An 18462-nucleotide genomic window follows, 5' to 3' on the forward strand; every position below is an offset into this window, starting at 1 on the left:
CTATTAAACCATGTGGTATAGCTTTCGTGACTGAAATGAAATGTGAAAATAAATGAAAATGATCAATCTGCGGATTTAGATTTAGATCTGCTCACACTGCATCAGATTGCTGATGACCTTGTTTTGCGCTACATTGAGCTGTATAACCAATCAAATATGTTTCTGTTGAACTTAAGAAAGCATTGGTCAATCAGAGGTGCTTAGATTAGTCAGCACTGAAAACGCCAGGGCTGTTGATGAGTGCGCACGCACGCGAATTCCCTCATTATAACACGTTGCAGATACGATGTAAATAAAAGATTAATTTCGTAGCTTCAGTGATTATAATTGGAGTTTTTACATAATGTGCGCTAGACTATACTAACGCCATGAACCGACATGTTTGTCTGTGAAGCCAGAATGTTTGTTCTGTAATTTTTGTCATAATATTGCAGCCCTACGGGCTCATGTTTTTTTACATGGATAATTTAGATACAGTTCTAAACAGTTAATTGATATTGACAACAGTTTAAAATATTGATTAATGTAACTGGGTAAATTCAGGTATGTGATAGTAAAGACAACAAAGTATAGTGATTAATTTCTAATAATTTTATTTAATTATTTATTTATTTAATTAATTTTTTAAGTGTGTGAACTGGCCTTTGTCATTCTGAAGCTTGGCAGCACAAGTATTTTCAGTATACAGTTGAGGTCAAAAGTTTACATCCCCCTTTCAGAATCTACAAAATGTTAATTATTTTACTGAAATAAGGGGAATCATACAAAATGCATGTTATTGTTTATTTAGTACTGACCTGAATAAGATATTTCACATAGAAGATGTTTACATACAGTCGTTGAATTTGTAGAAATGACCCCGTTCAAAAGTTTTCATACACTTGATTCTTAATACTCTGTTGTTACCTGAATGATCCACAACTGTTTTTTTTATTTTTTTTGTTTGGTGATAGCTGTTCACGAGTCCCTTGTTTGTCCTGAACAGTTAAATTGCCCGCTGTTCTTCAGAAGAATCCTTTAGGTCCCACAAATTCTTTGGTTTTTCAGCATTTTTGTGTATTTGAACCCTTTCCAACAATGACTGCATGATTTTGAGATCCATCTTTTCATACTGATGACAACTGAGTGACTGATATGCAACTATTAAAGAAGGTTCAAATGCTAACTGATGCTTCAGAAGAAAACATGATGCATTAGGATCCAGGGGGAAGAAATTTTTAGAATTTGAAGATCAAGGTAAATTTAACTTATTTTGTCTTTTGGGAAATATTGAATTATCTTCTGTAGCCTCTGATGTGCAGTACTGAATAAAAAAAAAAATATATGATCTTCATTCTGTTCAAAAGTTTTCACCCCCTGGCTCCTAATGCATCGTTTTTCCTATTGGAGCATCAGTGAGCGTTCGAACCCTTAATTCACTTAAGGGTCACTAAATGATGACAGAATTTTTATTTTTGGGTGAGCTGTTTGTTTAGAAATTTGGGACAGGCTTTGGTACAACACCACACAGATTCTCAGCGAGCATCGCCACATGGCCCTATTGCACCAGGTAGTTTAGTTGGTTTGAAATCTGTGTTCTTCAGTACCAGGATGTCCTGTAGGTGGACCGCTCCGGCAGCGACTGCCGCATCTTGTTGCCGAGCGGCTCAGCAAACGGAGAATAAATATTTCCAGCTGATCTGTTTCCCCTGCTCTCTAAGAGTCGGGACTCTCCGTGTAAGCCCAGGTCTCTTTAATCTTCCTTTCCAGGCTTCTCAAAAAGAATGACAAAGCCCCTTAATTTGCTTATCCTTGATTTAAACCAGGAGGCAGGGCTAGTTCATAGAAGGAAATGGAGTAATCCTGCCCGGGTGGATTGAATTGTGGCAAAGCAAACAAGCTTTACTGTTTTACGTCTCCAGAGTGGTTTGGGTTCTCTTGTGGTGATGAAGAATCGTTCCAGAGATATTCTGGTATTTTCCTGCCAAATATCATCTGCAATAGATCATTTTCTTTTCCCCTGGTCTTTGTTATGTTTTGTTTTGACATGGCAATAGTTGCTCTTTGTTCCCCTCTCTCTCAATTTTTGTACCAACTTAAGATCATCTGATATGCTCTGATCCAGGGATAAAATCGAAATAGATCTTTTATACTATACGTAAGCCTACTGTATTTGGTGTTGCTGTGAGATCTGTCTTCCACAAAAGTCTTTTTCTTATTATAGCAGCACCCATACTGTGGCCATTTCCTATCTATATGTATAATTCAGGTCCTACATTCTCCTACAGTGACACAAAGCGAGTGTAGGAAAAGCAAACAGTGCATCCCATCCCACAAGCCTGCTCTCACAGGAGTATTGAAAATGTTTTTCAGGTTGTGTAACTTACAGAGAGCCAGAATTGTCCCCCACGGTGGCCCATCATCGCTATTGATTCGGTTTAAGGGAATTAGATCAGTTTAAACCCAGTATTTACATTAACATCAGAGAGTGTAACAGTGGAGTCATGTGCTTAAAAAAAGAAGCAAAGTAGAATGCAATGAGCAGAAATGTATGAAAATCTTAATGGGAAAAACACACTAACAGACACGCCAGCCAACCCTGGGTTTGATGCAATGACCTGCCTTTGCATTCAGCTATATTAAAGTGCTGATAACCATGTGCGTGAAACCAGAACGCAGAATCTTACTACTTTATGAGTCTTTAGTATTTTGTGGCCGCTAGTTTCATAATTAAGTTAGATGTAATACTGCATACTGCATATCGTGCATTCAGAAGGGACGCATGAAACAGGTGTGAAAAATTTGGCAAGCTGATTCGCAGTTCTGGGAAAGCTTTGTAAAATAGTAAATGCCCAAATGTTTCGGAAAGAACATGGATTTCATTATACAGTTCTAGTTTAAGTGCAAACTAAAATGTATCCTATTACAAAACCGTTATGAGTGTATGTGATCCTACAGTTGTCCCCCTTGTATTTAGAATTAAGCTGTTTGATACAGTTGACATGCCATGGAAATTTTAGTACTTGTTAAAATTGTAACATTTTAAGCTTCAGTATTTCATTTTGTTTTAAATATATTTCAAAAAAAAAAAAAAAAAAACTAAAATATTTTATAAAATATGTAGTAATGGATAAATGACCAATGTATATTGCAGAAATGTGGTCACATATTAGTGAACAAAAACAAAAATAGAATAAAATATATATATATATATATATATACACACTGTAAAAAGAATTCAGTGAAAAACTATTTTTTTAAGATAAAAAAAAGCTGTGGTTGCTAGAATTTTATCGTAAAAAATACGGTATAGCAATGTTTTAGGTTTTACGGTTTTAACTTGCATTTATATTTAAATACCGCAATTTCATTACTGATATAACGTTAATATACCAACCTATTGAAGTACTGAAATCTGTTTTGTACCTTTGTAATACACTGATAAACACCAAAAGCAGGTGGTGATGAGAAAGTCACATGATGAAACAAAGCCCATCACAAGCAGCTTTTACATAATATATATAACAACACCATCATGGTAACACACATGAAATTGAAATAATGCAATAAACATTAATTTAACAACATTAGATGTAACATACACCCTAATGTTTACAACTGATAAGAAAAATTAAGAAGAAACAAGAAAAAAAACAGTCAATTTGAAATGTAACACAGGGAATTCTGGGAATGTCAATTTAAGGTTATTCACTACAAACTATACGTTCTGTTGTACTTCTAAAAATGGCAAAATTGACCATATATAGTAGGGGAACTTACCCTTAACCATTTAACAGGTTTTAACTTGTATTTTTACAGTCTTTTACCATTAAATTCATGGTCATTTTTTACACACACACATACAGTGTTGGGGAAAGTTACTTTTAAAAGTAATGCTTTACAATATTGTGTTATTCCCTAAAAAAGTAACTAATTATGTTACTTAGTTACTTTATATGGAAAGTAATGTGTTATGTTTTTATACTTTTAAGTTACATTTGCATTATATATATATATATATATGTATATATATGTATATGTATATGTATACTGTATATATGTGTATATATATATGGTTCGATTTTTAGCAAATGTAAATCTCTGGCTTTCACACCAAAAATGAATGTGAAATGAATAAGCCTCTACAATAAAAAAAAACAATAAAGCACAAATTTTAGTTTATTTAAAGGCATTTTTGTTTATTAGTATGGTTGAACTGAATCATCAAAGGTCAGTACCAAAGACATCATATAATAAAATGGCAGTAAATACATAAAGGATATTTATGTTGTTTAACATATTGTTGCAGGTGTGCATCATATTCTGAGTTTGCATTTCACTGTTTTAATTAATTTTGATGAATACTGAATCTGTTTTTTTGAGTGCGATGAATTAATGCATGTTCACATTTAGTCTAGAACTATATAACACTCTTTTAACTATATATATAAAATTATATATATAATTCTTTTAACGTTTACAAATTTGGATCATCAGTCATCAAAACTCAGTAAATATTGGTCACAGACACCAGAATTTACTTTAAATTTCACTTAGCTTATCACTCACTAAAAACTCCCACAGACATTCCATTTTAAGTCTTTTGATGTAACTTTTTTAAAATGAGTCTTCCCATTAACGCCATTATATTGTTCATTCAGACTGATTCGCGAATGCGGAACGCACATGAACACAAGAGGCAGGATTTATCACATTAACCAATCACAGCTGATCATAACTAGTCATATCCAATCATATCGCGATAGAGGTATTGCCTCCTCTAATGTGACTTTCCCTCATTCATTCTCAATTACCCCCCCACCAAACTCACTGCACGCTTTAGGGAGTCTGTTAAAACTTAATGGCCTCAGGGGAGACGAGAGAGATGTGGACTCCAGCTGTAACTTTACCTGCTGGTGTCGCTGTTGGACAGTGTTTCTTTAGAAAAACAAACAATTATATATATACTTTTAAATGTTATATTATGTAATATTGGTGTTTGTTTTTTTTTTTGTACCACATTTTTTGTATCCAATATTTTGAGGAGGCACTGCCTCCTTTGCCTCCTCAGAGGAAACACCCCTGAGATATATAATTACAAGAATGCGGTCACTTATAGCAAACTACATTTTTTCCTTTCTAAATTAAAGATTCAGGCCAGTAGTACTAGACAATCTGACTGTATTTTTCCCAAACGCCAAGAAAACATTGGATGACGGCCTCATCATTTCCTCCATCTCAAAATGTCTATCAACTTCTTGACCTGAATGAGAATTTATATGACCAAAGTGGCTCTCAGGAAAAGCCATCTGGACAGATGTCAAAGTCTGGACACTGCAGTGCTGTTTTCAGTCTCAATTGTGACTGCGACATGATTCAATAAAAAAGAAACAAGCGTGTTTAAAAAGATCCTTCCTTTCTTAAAGAAAAAGCGTATCCCCTCTTGTCATGGACTCTCGGCAGTCGTTCAAATATTTGGGGGTCAGCGCTCACCATCTGAGAAATGGACTTGGTGAGGGGCCACCTATTTTCTGTCCCTAATAATTGTGTGATATAGTGAATCTGTAGACTCAACAAAGGAAATATTACCGACCTCGATTCAGATTAGTTATGCTATCTATCAAAAACAGATTAACAGACGGCATAAATGTCTTTGAATAAGTTATCTCTGATACTCCTTTTTAAATATTGGCGATATTAATAATAAAAGTGACTGATGATATGATCCGTCTCTTCCAGTTGCTTTTGCATCATAACCTTCTCTGGACATGTGCTCAATAGCAGGGCACAAAGTCATTCTTTATAAAAAATTAAAAAAAAAACTTCACAGGGACCCTTTACTCTCATTAGCGTTTCCTGGAGTTCAGCACACAATGCCGCACAGCTCCCCTACCAGCGTCGAACAATACCGTATCCCCCTCTTCACCCTGTGTTGTATGGAATTTAGAATCACCTGGAAACTTCCTGAATACTTGCTGGCAAAAAAATGAGACAAAATACAAACCCAATAATGATTCCGGAACCGTGGGTGAGTCAGACAGTCACCGAGGGTTCACTTTCATGTGGATGTCTGGGAAAGAAGATTTGCTGCGGGAGTGCGGGAGCGTTTTTTTTTTTTTTTTTCATTCCATCAATACGTTTTTTTAAACAAAATCATCTGTACAAAAAATAACAGCGAAGAAGTGTGAAAAGATGCTGATGCTTTTCCATTTAAAATAGTTTTATATATATATTTCATACATACACTAATAAACAATATATCAAAAAAATGAAAATAAAAACAAGAAAGCAGATAATTTACATTGAATTATGTACACTTCCTTATCTAACAGTATACATACTCTCACACACAGTGCATTTACAATAAAAAGTAAACAAACAAACATTCTCCCATTTTAAAACATCATTCTTGGTACTATAAAATGATCATTTTTGCAGCCAGATAAATACATAACACTAAATGCATTAAATTAAGAAAAGCGCTTTGGCATGTGTACAATAATTTACACTTATAAGCCTTTGTTCTAATAAAAAAAATCAGTCACGGCTTCGTTCCCTCCGTATTTTTTTTTAAGCAACATATATTTTACCAGCTTAAGTACAGTAAAGTAAAACAGATGTCGGTGAAGGTAAGTTAACATTGCTTAGTACTGATCAGCATGTATATTCGAGGGGTGCCAAACCCCTTAACTGAACCATGACAATCCTGCAGGCTTTGCATTCATTTCTCTGAGAGCACTTGGCATAGTAAATTGAAACTCCTTCTCTACTAAATGTCTCCTGAGGCTTTTCACTTTAGTCAAATAGCGAGGCACAACTGAGGTAACCCATGCAGCGCTTAAGCTGATAACCTCCAGACCTCCGAACAACAGACGGGGGGGGTCGACGGCACTCTTTGTGCCTCTTTATCTCCTCGAGCCGAAGATGGCGTCCCCTAATGTTATTCTTTTCCAGCTAGGTGTGGTATCGTGATCGTGTCAATATTGAAACAAAGGCTGCTTATAAAAAGAATCAGATTGTTTGGAGAAACTGCCTTGAGAGGAATTAGATTAAGGAGCAAGCACATACGATTGGAATTGTGTACAATGAGAGGAGATAGAGACCTCGAGAGAGGGATATTGCTTGAACTATCCTTGACGGGCCAAATGAAATTAATTTGTTTTCATAGATGTTAAAGATCTCATTTTTGCTTTATCTTTTCAAACTGTTCGACAGATTAAGTCCAGCAATCCTGCAGAACAATACTTCTCAGTTCTGCACAACTGGAATGAAAAATGGAGAAATACTGCATTTTTGACTTGATTGTAAATGGTAAATTGTATTTACTTCTGCAAAAGTACTTGCAATCAAAACAACAAGCTTATAAACGAACAGTCACGACAATTATGTACTTTAAGTTTTCTTGAGTGTTGCGCAGATTTTCGTGCCATTATATTGTTCTGAGCTGCACAGATGCTCGGGCTAATTTTTCTGTGGTCTGTTGATTTAGGAATGTGACTTTCATACTGCCACCGTGGACAATTTGGGTGATTATCATTCCCATACAGTGGGACCAACATTGATTGAGGGAATTTACCATGGAGAAATGTCCAAAAAAAAAAAAAGGAAAACAATTGCTGTTATGAATTTAAAATCTGCTTCGTATTTCTTCATAGAGGAAATAGTTGATGTTATATAAACAGTAAGCAGGCAAATATTTCTGCCCTGACACTGAGATTAATGAACGCTAGAAGCTTATTTTCGTTTTGTTCTTGTGGCTTGATGTCATTCCGAAGCATTTCTGTGTGGAGCTTTAACATAAACTAACATGAATTTAAGGAGATAATTCACCCAAAACGTTCTTTCTTCTGTGGAACAAAAGACATTTCGAGAAATGTTTTTGTCCACGCAGTGGAAGTCGATGGTAACCAGAACATACTTCAAAACATCTTTTAAAAAATAAAATACAGGTTTGGAATGACGTGAGGGTGAGTAAATGATAAACTAACCCTTGAAAGCATTTAAACTGGGCATAAATTAGGTCACTTTTTGTTATACTTCTGGGACAAGGCACCTTTTTTACCTTGCGGCTGTCATTCATAAATAAACGTTGTGGATTTATATGATAATCCATAATAAGGCATGACATTAAAGGATAAAAGTAATCTAATCTAATTACAAGCTCAAGTAAACAAGCTCTCTCACTAAACGTAGGTGTACACTGAAGTCTTCAAACAGCCAAATCTGGTGTCAGAATAAAACAAAACAATCATTTTGATTTTGGCTCTGCAATGCCTTTCACAAAATAAGGTCTGAGGTCGTTCAATGCAATGAAGTCATTTATCTTGCACATATTGCACACATCATGTACTATACTGCAGCTCTGTCGTCCAACCGAAGCCAAATGTGGTGTCATCAAAATAAAACGCCTAGGTTCTTATGCTCATTAAATAAAATTTTAGTTTTAGCATTAAGTATATTATTTTAACAATATAAAATTATGTGCTAAACATACAAGCCAATGCTGAGAAAAAGAAGCCACTGTCATGCTTAATTATTACTTGTGTTCAATATATATACATATATATATATACACATTGCTGATTGACTGATGACACCACACATGCACAGTCCCCAGTCCCTTTGTAGTGAGTATCCTGAGCTATGACAAAAACAAATAGACCTTTTCAGCCTGTCTTTTGTCCTACATCATCTCTTGACGAAAACGTACCTGTGGGAACTTTTTCAAAAGATGCAAAATACGTACCGCTATGTACGTCTTGTGACATATTTGATGTGAAGTGACCACTGGGTGATGCTTAAAGAGTGTCCCCCCCCCCGCCGGAACAAATTAACTTACATATGATACATTTTATGTGACGTAGGTTTTGTACATGTCACTACAGTTCTGACATGAAATGTCCATTGAGTGACGCTATAGCTCTAATTCTCCTTGACGTTTTAAAATACCACCTGCACTTCATCTAAACTTACCCGATAGTATGAACAAAAGTGAATGTGATGTAAAAACACAATCGCAAGCATCATCTTTCAGCTCTTTCATTGTGAGTCATGTTTTTCACAGGATTTGTACCCAAGGATTTCGCATCCTAACGGTGCATTCACACAGGGCGGGCTGAAGCTTGGTGCTGACACAATCATCATTGTGACAACAGCCAATCACTTTACTTTTCTGGTGCTGCATGAACGTGGTTGGCTAGTGTCTGCGCTATTTGCATAAGGCGATCTGATTGGCTGATGCCTGCATTGGCACTTGAAAAGTTTAAAGATTTCAACTTTTGCCACCCATTCAAAGTAAATGAGACGTGTTAACGCCAACGCCCCATGTGAATGCATCGTAAGTCTAATTCTGTGCTAGCTAAGCTACTGAGCAAGCTTACGCCCGGAAAGCGAAACATATGTAGCTGTAATCATAACTGTGTACGAAAACGATTACAAGTGCTCGCTGATTTACTACCTCTAGTGTTCATTTCTGTTGGAAACTGCAGTGATATGTACTTATTGGTACATATTTTGCATCTTGCGAAAAAGTTCCCACAGGTACATTTTCGTCATGAGATCACGTAGGACAAAAGACAGGCTGAAAAGGTCTGTTTTACACGTTTAAAGGGATAGTTCACACTAAAATGAAATTCTGTCATTAATTACTCACCCTCATGTTGTTCCAAAACCGTAAGACCGAAGTTCATCTTTGGAATATAAATTAAGATATTTTTGATGAAATCCGAGAGCTTTCTAACCCTGCATAGAACAAAGCAACCACTTTCAAGACTCAAAAAGGTAGCATGGACATCGTTAAAGTAGTCCATGTGACATAACAACACTAAAATAATGACTTTAACTAATTTCTTCTCTTCCGTATCAGTCTTTGACGTGCGTTTATTAGATATCCTTACTCCCTTTCTGGGACTTGAATGTGTCAGTTACGTTGCTGTCTATGGAGGGTCAGAAAGCTCTTGGATTTCATCAAAAATATCTTAATTTGTGTTAAAAAGATAAAAAAAAAGTCTTATAGGTTTGGAACAGTCATGAGGGTGAGTAGTTAATTACAGAGTTTAAATTTTTGGTTGAACTGTCCCTTTAAGAAAGCCTTGTGCACATTCACCTACTACAGCTATTTTGAATGGTCGTCAGTTGATAAAGATTGCAACCACATGGTGTAGTTACGACATCTACCAGCAGGGGCTAATGAGGCCATGCTAACCAGCTAAACTTTGACCCCTTAGATTTAGAATGGAGTCAAACTTTCACTCAGTCAATGCCATATTTAATTAAGGTCACCAGACTCCACAAAGAAACATTTTTAGAAGAACTACAAAATTCTTCTGAGTTATTTCATCTTGAATATAAGCTGACTGTCATGCAAAGCACCTTTAACTGTTACACACGTTATAGTTGCGTGCTACCGCTGACAGATTCTCAGACTCTGACAGAGTCTTAACGGGGCCAACATTTCTACGGCTGCTGCAAGGATACTTCAACACTCTATCATTGAGTTTATATTAACAGGATGTAAAATAATTTCTGGAAAGCCTATGTTTTCACTCATTTTTCGTTGAGGAGTTGTTTATTTGGTGCTGTAAGGGAATTTGGAGCTGTTCGGCACACATGTCCTCCGCTCGCTTCTAAAACACAACTCAATGTCTTGTCGCCGTCTGAACATACACACATGCTCGTTGTCACACATTTACACACACCAGCTCTGACTGCGTCGTCTTGCCCACAATGCTGTGCTTTGCCTCCACATTTGAGGCTTTCGGATAGTGTCCAGGGGTCGCTCACCCCTCACTCACATTGCTACCTGCACCCACAACTCTCCACCACCATGTCCTCATACTGTTTATAAACTACGTTATTCCCAGAGTCAATGTAGAGGATGCTAATAGGACTGAGTTTAGAAGGAACGCAACAACTGGGAGGAGTGGACTCCGGGTCCATGGAGTTCATGAGAGTCTGGATGATGGCATGGTTGGTCGGTTCCAGGTGTGAGCGCAAGGGGAAGTCACACAAACCCTCGCAGTGATAAGCTTCGTAATCTAGCGGCGCAATAATCCAGTCATCCCAACCAAGTTCTTTGAAGTTCACGTGAAGCGGCTTCCGACTGCAACGTGTTCTCCGTCTGCCACCACCCTTTCCACCGCCTCCACCCCCTGTTGTGAGTCCCACACCGGAACGGCCTGATAGTGCAGTCCGCCTCCTCCGCCGATGTCTCGGATGACCTTTAAAACCATGCTCCGCTGCGGGATTAGGAAATTTACGACTTTTCATTGCCTTTATCTTCTCACGGATTTCCCTAAAGAGGTTCTCCTTCCTCCGAGCTCGAGTGAAGGTCACCAGTAAGGCTCTTTCGTGTGTCTGCTGATCCTCGTGGTTTAGACCCAGCATGCTAGGATGCACAACCTCGTTAGTTGAATCAGAAACGGCGGATATGCTGAAGCACAAAGGCCTGCTGCCTTCCACGGTCCTGTGCAACTTGAGGTGGGTCTTCACGCTTGCTCCAACGTCAAACACATCCCATGTGGTCGAAGCGGTATCTAGAAGATCAATGGTCCTGGAGGTGAGAAGTAGAGGTTGGTTTGAGGATCCCGGGAGGGAACAGGTGTGAAGGAGTAGTCGGTACAGGTTCCCACCACTGGAGAGTAAACTTAAGACATCAGGCGGTGGCCTCCTCAGAATCCGCAGCTCTACCTCCATTAGTTCATCCAGTCGTGAGAGACCGGACAGGTCGAATGTGTACTGCTGGTGGAGCTTTAACGAAGGCTCGTCTGAAGGTGTAAGAAAAGGCATGGATTAGCATTGAAATGAGAAATATGAGAAGGAATTTAAAGCAGCAAGCTTACACTAATGCGTTCCCTCACGTTGAACGGTCTTACATATGGCTTTTGTGAAAATGGCATACACAAATTGTCAGTTCTTCTACTCTATGAGAATAACATTCAAGGCCCTGAATGATTTCTCCAAACACGAGGTGCGGCATGCTCACGGAGACCAGGTGGAGAGCATTTGGCTGACCTGTCAGACTGTGTCGGCCTTTGGCAGCATCTGCTAATTACACTGATTGAGTGAGAAGAAGATTTGGCAGGACATTGGAAATGCTCAGCTCTCTCCGAAGCCCTCCTCCTTCCCCTATATGTCCTCAGGAGGATGTAGTAAATTTGAAAGGTGGGTGGCTTCAGGGTGTAATTAAATGTTAGGTAACATTTCAAGCTGAAGTGGACTTCAGTTTTCTACGGCCACCATGAACTGGAACTGGTCTTTCATTATTCGCACAGCTAACTTGAAATCACTGCGGGGAACAAAAACTCTGACTGCAAGATGTTGTCTTCTCCTTTTCTTTGTCTGGAGAAAGAAATTGGCTACAAGAACACATCCAATACTCGGTCTCATCCGTGACTGAGATGATGCAGAACCAACCTTTGCTAAGAGAGACCAGACTCTGCGCTCAGAGTAAAACAAGCCTCAATGTTGACATCTTGACATCCAGTTCAAAAAATCGAACCCAGAGTACAGCAACCTGATACGGAGACCACAGTTTCATGGGTTAAACATGAAGAGGATTCTTCCAACATGAGCTGGCTGCACAAAAACCCAAGGCCAGATTGGGACATATATTGACTATAATGGTACTGTTTCAAACTACTGGATTTTTGGTGTTTGGCCGTGCTGTACCTGCCCTATGGTGCTACAAGAGGTGTTTTGAAAGAAAATGACTATATATTTTTCTCCTTTCTGATACAAAGGAACGATATAAAAATGAAAGGTGAACAGAGGGGAGGGGTGTAGAGTAAAGCATCCTCCTCTAAGCTAATATCCGCTTGCCAGACTAAACAATGACATAACCTAGAAAATGAGCCGAGGCAGTCAGGAACTCAAGTTCCAGTACCTTGAGCCTGCATCTAGGATTTGTATATGCTCTTACATTTTTTTTTTTTTTGTCTTCAGAATGCCACCAACGGTCACCAAACTATGTTATGTAATTTTTTCTTTCATTTTACACATCAGCATCATTTATGATGAGGACAAGTTTCCAATCTTCACACAAAGGCATGTTGCACTTCCAGGCCAGATTTGAATTAGAAACACCTCATATTCAAAGCAAACACATTACCATTAAACCAACAAAACACCAATTCTGGACGCAAAAGCATCAGATATACTTATGTGTGAAGGTATACGCCTTAATTTTAGCAGCTGAACTGGTCAGCAAAAATGATTGCTACTTTATATAATTATACGAAATAAAAAATGCTATTGAAATTGTTAAATAAAATGGCTTTTATAAATTGCTTAATTAATTATTTATGAACTATGCGTTCGCCATATCGTGACGTCATACCTACCTCCGTTTTTTAAAGTGATGCCAATAGATTTATATTTACTAGAACTAATAGAGATCGAATTAAATTTAATGACTCTTCACTCTGAAAATGTGGGAAACTATGAGTGGAAATCTGATGCTTGGAATTGCAATGCTAAATATTACCCTTAATACTCTTAAACAAATGTGGCATTGTGCACTTTTTATCATTCAAATGTAATAACTGGCCTGTCAATATATGAACGTCACTTCAATCTCATTCAAGAACAGAACCTCTTTGACTTAATACTAAAAAACAATGTTTTTCACGCATATCTCCATATATTTGGTAGGGAGGAGAGCTGACATATTGCTTTTTACAAATTCTGTATTTTACGTGACAATCTTTATTTGAACATACGTTTTAAATTAAAATGTTTCTCTATCTTTATCAGCAACACCTGGAGGAGAGAACGCGTGCTCCGTTTTAGATACTTCAGCTCAAGGTGCTGCTGAAGTTTATTTGTCACAGATGTTGGAAATTTGAGACTTCATATTTCTTTTTTTGGAATTTGATGTATTCGAAAATATTAGTGAGAAGTAGATGATCCCAAACAAAATTAAACCTGAACTATAGAAGTTAATAACATATGGAACCATGCATTTATTTTATAGCAATCCAACTCATAGGATCACTGAGGCAAAGTGTTTAATAAATTATTATGGTTCAACAAGTTGAATGGGGAAGGGAAATACAGTCTATTCGCGTAATTGTAACACACTCTAATTTATGCACAAACCAAAATTATGATTTTTTTTTAATATCCATCCTCTTCTGGGGTCATAATGATGTGCTATCAATAACAACAATAATTATAAGGGTTCGTAATTATCATTTTTAATATTAGTAACAATATTGTTGTTGTCAGCAACAAATAATATCATTCAGTAATAAAATTCTATATATTATAGGTGAAATATACCGTAGCGTCCTCATGTATTAACTTGAAGTCATACTAACCGAGATCAATCATCTTACAGTGTCAGCTGTCATATTCAAGCCTGATATTAAGTGATTTATTACTGCAGCGTGTACCTTATGCCATTCATTACAGCTTATGATTTTCCGTGCCAAGTACAATATTTCAAAATAAATGTATCAGGCTCAATCTGAAGATATGAAATCCGATGGCCTCAAGGAGGGGATCACCTTACAACCCATCTGTCTATCTGTCTGTCTGTGTCACCGGCGGATCAATCTCACTCACCTTGTCCCAGGTCCATGAAGCTGGTGACTGTATTGGCATATCTCCTGGAGCGCGTCTGGCTGCCGTTGCTTCCCCGTCGGTCCAGTTCCGATAGAGTCCTGTACAGAGAGATCATGTAAGACGGAACATGAACAGATGTGGAGTCGTTCCGAGAGCTCGCACTGGCTTCTGCAGGACCCCGCGCATCCAGATGTGAGTCGTGGAGCCCGTTATCAGAGGGGTACTGCACCGATCCCAGCACCACTGCCTCAAGAACATTCCCAAAGCAAAAAGAAAACCATAGGAAGGGAGCGGCAGTCTTCTTGGGAGTCATTTTCAGTGGTCTCTGGCCGAAAATGGCAAAGTTGGATGGACTTGATGACTTTGGAAACTCCCCTTTGCTCTTTAGATAGTGTTAATATCTTGAATGTGAGTAACGCTGAACGCCTGTTGCTCGGTATTCAAAGAGCGCCCCCTTTTGGAAAGATATTTGGACGCGGTAGCGTCTGTTTAACGTGAGTCAGAATTCTTAGAGCGGACTGATATTATTGGCAATCGTGTCACTTTAACATAAATAACATTATGTTAAACAGAATGAGCTTAAAATAAAGAATGAAAGGATTTAAGTTTTTTTTATATAACACTGACGCATTTTTCATCAAAATAAGCATTAAGTCAATATTCTGTTTTTCATGCTGTAGCATCTTTTGCGCGATCGTCCCCGTTTAATGCGCGCACACTGCCATCTACTGTTGACAACGCTTAATACATGTGCAACGTTTATGCGAGTTAAATTATAATAGTAGAATAGTAGTCCACGTTTTTTTAGTACAGATACCGCCTTTGTTATACCACATGTGCTGTATGTTGTCACACTCCTCACTCCAGTTAATATTTCTCAGTGTGGTTTTCTTTTTGAACGTCAATTTCTAACTATTGGCCAAAGATACAAGCTACGAAAAGATGACTGTAAAGCTACTAAAGGCATTCACTAGGCCTATGTTATATGATATTCCCTCTGCTGTGCAACCCATTAGCGAACGCATTCATGTAGATTAATAGCAGGGATTTAGATCTGATTCTTTCGTCATGCTATCCATTTTTCTGCTAATTTACACCTTGTCAACTACCAAAAAATAAAGACTATCATATGCATAATCAGTCAGGCATATGCTTCTTTTCACTTGTCACTTACTGGAATCAGAGAAGGAGCATTACAATCCATTATTATTTCATTACAGCTAACATATGCTCAAGTTCTTAAGTTGAAAATGTCCGGCTGAAAATATGGTACCGTGGAGGTTTAACCTTGGATCATAATGTTGAGGTAAAGCATATTTCCAACGGTACTACCTGAACACTTAATTTATATAACTTTACACTGTACTGGGCCTAAAATACTGTAGCTCATCCATGCAGCTGATTGTGTGTTGATTTGCTGTCTGGATTAACCAACACTTTGCTATAATATATATAGGTATCAGGTTAAACTCTGGAGGGTTTGCCAGGAAGTACAATTCGTCTACTTCCTCTCCTGACCTTATCCATGCCTGTCATATTAATAAGTAATGTTTAAGAAACATATTCTAGTGGCCAAAGACACATTTATTAAGCTCACAGTATGAGCTTGGACTGAAAATGTTATTTTTACCCCTCAAAACAACTGTATAGTATGCTGACCCCAGTATTTTTCCACCCCAGCATTTTGCTGACTTATGATTAGTTGCCCTGCATTAGTAGACAACAATTAGAGATCTTCAGTCATCGCTGTCAAGTACATGCAAAGATTTTGTATATATGTTTATATAATGAGAAGGAATGGACATGCTATAGTGAGTATGAAGTGCAATCATAAAGTTCAAAGCATGCAACTAAATATGTGTAAATGTAGATTATGACCTTTTCTTTACAAATGAGTATCAGGATCATCATTAACAAAACACTAAATATACTTCTACCAACTCACTACAAAGTATTTTATAAGTCAATTTTTAATTTATTAATTTATTTTCCCCTATTAATGAGCTCATATCATTTGTCCCATGGAATTAATCTTCAGGAGTATTTTCCATCATTTAAGGGACGCACATACACAAACATACACATGTTGGGTTCCAATGTTTTTTGGGCACATTCCATAGATGTAATGATTTGTATACTGTACAAACTACCCCTCACACAAAACTTGCATTTTTAGATTTTCAAAAAATTAAAAACTTAATGTAGCATGATTTCTAAGCGGTTTTCCTCATGAGTACCAAAAAAAGTCCACATATATATACTACCAGTCAGAAGTTTTTGAACAGTAAGGTTTTTTAAGTTTTTTTTTAAAGAAGTCTCTTCTGCTCACCAAGCCTGCATTTATTTGATCCAAAATACAGCAAAATCAGTAATATTGTGAAATATTTTTACTATTTGAAACAACTGCTTTCTATTTGAATATATTTTAAAATCTTCAGTGTCACATGAGTCTAATTTGCTGTTCAAGAATCATTTTTTAAGTACAGTTGAGTACTTTTTTCAGGATTCTTTGATAAACAGAAAGATCCAAAGATCAGCATTTATCTGAAATAGAAAGCTACACAATACCATTCAAAAGCTTCTTTTTTGGGGAAATAAATGATAGAAATTAATACTGATATTTAGCAAGGATTCTTTAAATTGATTAAAAGTGATGATAAAGACATTTATAATGTTACAAAATATTTCTATTTCAGATAAATGCTGTTCTTCTTAACTTTCTATTCATCAAAAAAAAAAAAAAAACGGAAAAAATTCTACTCAGCTGTTTTCAACATAATTCTAAATGTTTTTGAGCAGCAAATCAGAATATTAAAATGATTTCTGGATCATGTGACTGGAGTAATGATAAAAATTCTGCTTTGAAATCACAGGAATAAACTTTTAATTTATTGATTTTAAAATATATTCAAATAGATAATAGATAGATTCTTTTAAATGGTAAAAGTATTTTAAAAATGTACTGCTTTTGCTGTCCTGTGATAAAATAAATGCAGCCTTGGTGAGCAGAAGAGACTTCTTTAAAAAAAAAAGCACATTAAAAATCTTACTGTTCAAAAACTTCTGAATGGTAGTGTATTACTGTCACAAATATATATATGTGTGTGTGTGTGTGTGTGTGTGTGTGTGTGTGTGTTTACATGTTTTAAACCTAGCCCTCACAGGAGACTGTGCACACTTTTACTTTCTCAAAAAAACTAATTCTGCATGATTTATAAACTTGTTTCCTCATGGGGACCTCACAAATGTCCCCACAAAGTCAAAATTTACTGGTATTACTATCCTTGTGGGGACATTTGGTCCCCATAACATGATAAATACCAGGTGCACACACACAACATGTGTGTGTGTGTACTTGTTTTTGCTACATAGTGGGGACCAAATGTCCCCACAATGATAGTAAAACCTGAAATTTTTGACATTGTGGGGACCGGCCTGCGGTCCCCACAATGTTAAAAAATGATTAAAAATAGTAAATGATGTTTATCTGAAAGTGTAACGATGCAAACATGTTTTCTGTGAGGGCTAGGTTTAGGGTTAGGGTTGGGTTAGGGGATAGACAATATCGTTTGGTCAGTACAAAATCTATAGAAGTCTATGGAAAGTCCCCACAATTCACAAAAACAAACATGTGTGTGTTTGTGTGTGTGTGTGTGTGTGTGTGTGTGTGACAAATTAAATTAAATTATTACTCTACTAATTATTATTCACCTTTTATTTATTTCTTTAATTTTTTATTACTGTTATTTTTTAAAGAGGACAATTAACCAGGTCGACCCTCTAGAAAAGTAAGGCAAATGCTATAGCATTTTGGCGAAATTACCGTGGTAGTTTCTGTACCGATAACGTGCGACAAAATTCCCTTTGGAAAATTGCTCATAAGAACACTGTGTTACTTGTTTTTATAAGATCGCTATG

The 18462-nt window shown here is 36.9% G+C and overlaps 1 protein-coding gene across 1 annotated transcript; it reads right to left on the reverse strand.

The window, feature by feature from the left end:
• Positions 1–9306: 9306 nt before the first annotated feature.
• On the reverse strand, positions 9307–14857 carry gdf7 (growth differentiation factor 7). The gene is made up of 2 exons (XM_051132711.1): positions 14545–14857; positions 9307–11744 (listed from the first exon to the last, which is right to left on the reverse strand). The coding sequence occupies exons 1-2, from the start codon at positions 14855–14857 to the stop codon at positions 10777–10779; spliced, it is 1281 nt and encodes a 426-aa protein (XP_050988668.1). The 3' UTR covers positions 9307–10776.
• Between the last annotated feature and the right edge of the window lie 3605 nt (positions 14858–18462).

The sequence above is a fragment of the Labeo rohita genome, chromosome 17, assembly GCF_022985175.1.
Source record: "Labeo rohita strain BAU-BD-2019 chromosome 17, IGBB_LRoh.1.0, whole genome shotgun sequence".
Classification (NCBI taxonomy): Eukaryota; Metazoa; Chordata; class Actinopteri; order Cypriniformes; family Cyprinidae; genus Labeo; species Labeo rohita.

Coding starts and splice junctions, on each gene's coding strand:
- gdf7 (XM_051132711.1), bottom strand. CDS start 14,857: ATGACTCCCAAGAAGACTGCCGCTCCCTTCCTATGGTTTTCTTTTTGC. Junction 11,745..14,544: donor CTTCATGGACCTGGGACAAG/GTGAGTGAGATT, acceptor TTACACCTTCAG/ACGAGCCTTCGTTAAAGCTC.